The sequence below is a fragment of the Malus sylvestris genome, chromosome 11, assembly GCF_916048215.2.
Source record: "Malus sylvestris chromosome 11, drMalSylv7.2, whole genome shotgun sequence".
NCBI lineage: Eukaryota > Viridiplantae > Streptophyta > Magnoliopsida > Rosales > Rosaceae > Malus > Malus sylvestris.
Genome location: NC_062270.1, coordinates 33,472,293 through 33,475,454, shown reverse-complemented (window position 1 = coordinate 33,475,454; position 3,162 = coordinate 33,472,293). Strand labels below are relative to the sequence as shown.

The following is a 3,162-nucleotide window of genomic DNA, read 5'->3' as shown; positions in this document are numbered from 1 at the left end:
TTACAAGCAATGATTTTTCTATTATTAATACCATATTTGACAATCAGAGAAAAAAAATTCAACGGTAGTGTAAAAAATATAAAGTACTAATACACACTAAATACAAGCTCAACTGAACCAAACCCTTCAATACATCATTATGAAACTCAAAACATGAAATGTGGGAGTCCAGACATGGTCAAATGATCTAATACAATATAATGACGATTATGTCCATCTATTGCGTTGATTCTGATGACGATGAAATCATTTGAAGGTTCCGAGACCAACTGCAGCCTCTCCCCCGTATGGCTGGAAGCTTTCCCTGGCTCTGGAATAGCAAACATAGTAGAACTCAGAAACAATTGTGGTGAGGAAAATGAAAGCTGCCCCTGCACCGAAAACTCCCTTTCTTAGTTGCTGGCAATCTGGAGGGCTTTCGCTGAAAATGGTCCTGTACTTGGTGTGGTATGCATTCCTCACCGAACCCGCCAACAAGCACACCTCAGCGATTAAGAACAATACCCTGGTATGAGTAACATCAAGAAGTGTAAGTACATCGTATCTATATGACAATCCATTGCAAGATGTGAACCTTAAATTTTGGTGTCGAACTTAAAATCTAAACTTAGCATGCATTTATAAGAAACAAATGTGTTGATCTAATTAAATCGACAAATTATACTCAATCCATTAGGCAACAGTTTTCTCAGTATGTTATAAATCTTACCAGCAGATTATGAAAAGGATAACTGCCAAAGCTCTTGACCCTCCAGGCCTCAATGGCTTCCCGCAACAGAAGCATCGGCTTGCCACCATTATAATGACCTGACCTACCAAGAAGAACAAAAATGCACCAACCCCATAGCCAGTTGCTATGTCTGACTCATAGACACAGTAGTTGTAATTCACCTCAGTATCCTGAACGACCTTTGCCTGCCATTAACAACGCAGATAGACTGTTAGTTAGCAAGGACTACCTCATACATCAGAAACAAATGCACTTCTTTTATGCTATTATGTTGAGAATGAATAAACCAGTTTAGATGTGAATATGATGAATGTAAAACTGGTTTACTTTAAGGTCTCGGTTCGATTACTCAAAGGGTTAAGTGAAATATATAATTGCGTAGTGGGAAGCTATGACAATTTGAGAGAAGTAGATATGTATTATGTACTATATAGTATATAGCAAGAAGCAATTGCTGTCATATAATCGACACTGCCAAGGGGCCCAACCATAAGCAAAACTATATAGCGTATTATTTGGCTCATGTCAAGATTTCAGTTATTTAATTTATGGTGGGGAGGGGAAAGCTCTGTGGAATCTTACTTCCTATGCTGACTGAGGTACGGGGCTAAATCAACAACAAATTATAAGAAGGAAGTTTTTTGGATACAAAATTAATCACAACTCTTTTATTTTTTGTGTGTGATACAATCGATACTGGGGGGACGGGGAATTGAACTAAGGACCTGCGTGTTGCTAGGGTGCATGCTCTTAACCAACCGAGATACAAACCCCATTGCAATTAATCACAACTCTCATGCTCAACCAACAATTCTGAACGAAAGAGGGCGACTTTTGAAGTTCTTTGTAAATAAACTCTCTTATTTGGCTCAAAAATCTCCCAAAACAAGTTGTTTCGTTCAAGAACACCAATTTATTCAATTACATTTGCCTGAATATGTTTCAGCAATCATTACAATTTGCTCCGACAAATTCTCCAAGAAAATCATATACATGAACAGAAGAACAACACTACAAGAAAACAATCAATATCAGTAGATCTGGCCATGGAGTCAAATTATTTGTATCAGCAAGAACACAATTTTATTGCCTATCGCATTTCTGATTGAACCCACATTTTGGGGCCCGATGTGATCAGAATAACAAAATTAAAATCGAAAAGTATTAGGCCAATCAAATACCAAATGGGTTGCTTTTATTTTCTTTAATCCCCAAGAATTAAAACAGAATGCATCGAGTTTCCTGCATTTTCTCAGCAACCAAACAGAACATAACAGCAAAAGGACAGATATTGCACTAACCCAGAATCAAAATTCAATTGTCTCTACAAACATATCCATTAAAAGACAATTTTCATAGCTTAAGAAAAAGGGGAAAGAGAGAACTTACAGAGCTTCTTCTCTGCTCAGCTGCAACAGCAAGCCCAAAAGCAATGACATTGAGGATGAAGACCGTAATCAGTAGAAGCTTGGATGCCATAGCTTCAAGAACTCACTCACTTACTCCCCAGATCTCTCTCTCTCTCTCTCTCTCTCTCTCTCTCTCTCTCTAGTCCACAATTTGTACCCTTTGTCTATCTGTTTCTTCCTCTAAATACAAAATCCAACTCTGAAATGTATTGAATAAGTGAAGAAATATTTAGAAAAAAAAAATAGTGAATAGATTTATTACCATCAGAAAGCTATATGCCACCAGTTGAGTGACTTGAAAATGGGTTTATCACCTGGTTAAATTACCAAAATAGCCATTGTTGGTCAAGGGAATATTGGGAGTTAAATTTCTCTTATGTATTCTATTTTATACTACCAGGAATAACTGTGAAAGGCAGAATCATATTTAGGACTTCAAAAACAAAAATTAAGGTTCTTAATCACTTAAGATGCATACTTCTTATTGATATTGCATTAAAAAAAAACTAATAAATTTATGTGTGTTTGATGAAAGTAGTGGAGGATACAAACAAAATGAAAACATGTTGTTTGAGCTCATACTGAATAGCATATTAGCATATTAGTGTTGTCTAACAAAAAACAGACTTTAAGGTTTTATTTATATTATCAATTATCTATTAGTCCAATGATACTTCTCTTTCAAATGTTGAAAAATGTTCAAAGTTCGAAGTTCGAAGTTTCCATCTCTAATAATTAAAAAATCTCAATTCTTATTGTTTGTAAGAAATTAATGATTTTAATTTGAAATTCTGCCATTCACTTTCTCGCTCTATAAATTTTGTAGAGTTTTTATCACATGCAAAGTGAAAAGCTAGAATGCCAGTAATTTTGATAATTGATTTTTTTTTAAAATGAATAAGTTAAACCGATGGTTGTCATTTGAATCTCAGTATGTTACAAATTCAAATTCCCCAAGCTACTTACAATTTTTCAATAAAAAAGGTTCCATCATCAATTAATGCTGGAAAATGATATATAAAC

General features: G+C 35.0%; 1 protein-coding gene across 1 annotated transcript; it reads right to left on the bottom strand.

Moving 5' to 3' along the window:
- Positions 1-2,332, bottom strand: LOC126591242 (uncharacterized). The gene is made up of 3 exons (XM_050256825.1): positions 2,120-2,332; positions 710-915; positions 1-505 (listed from the first exon to the last, which is right to left on the bottom strand). The coding sequence occupies exons 1-3, from the start codon at positions 2,207-2,209 to the stop codon at positions 247-249; spliced, it is 555 nt and encodes a 184-aa protein (XP_050112782.1). The 5' UTR covers positions 2,210-2,332; the 3' UTR covers positions 1-246.
- Positions 2,333-3,162: the final 830 nt, after the last annotated feature.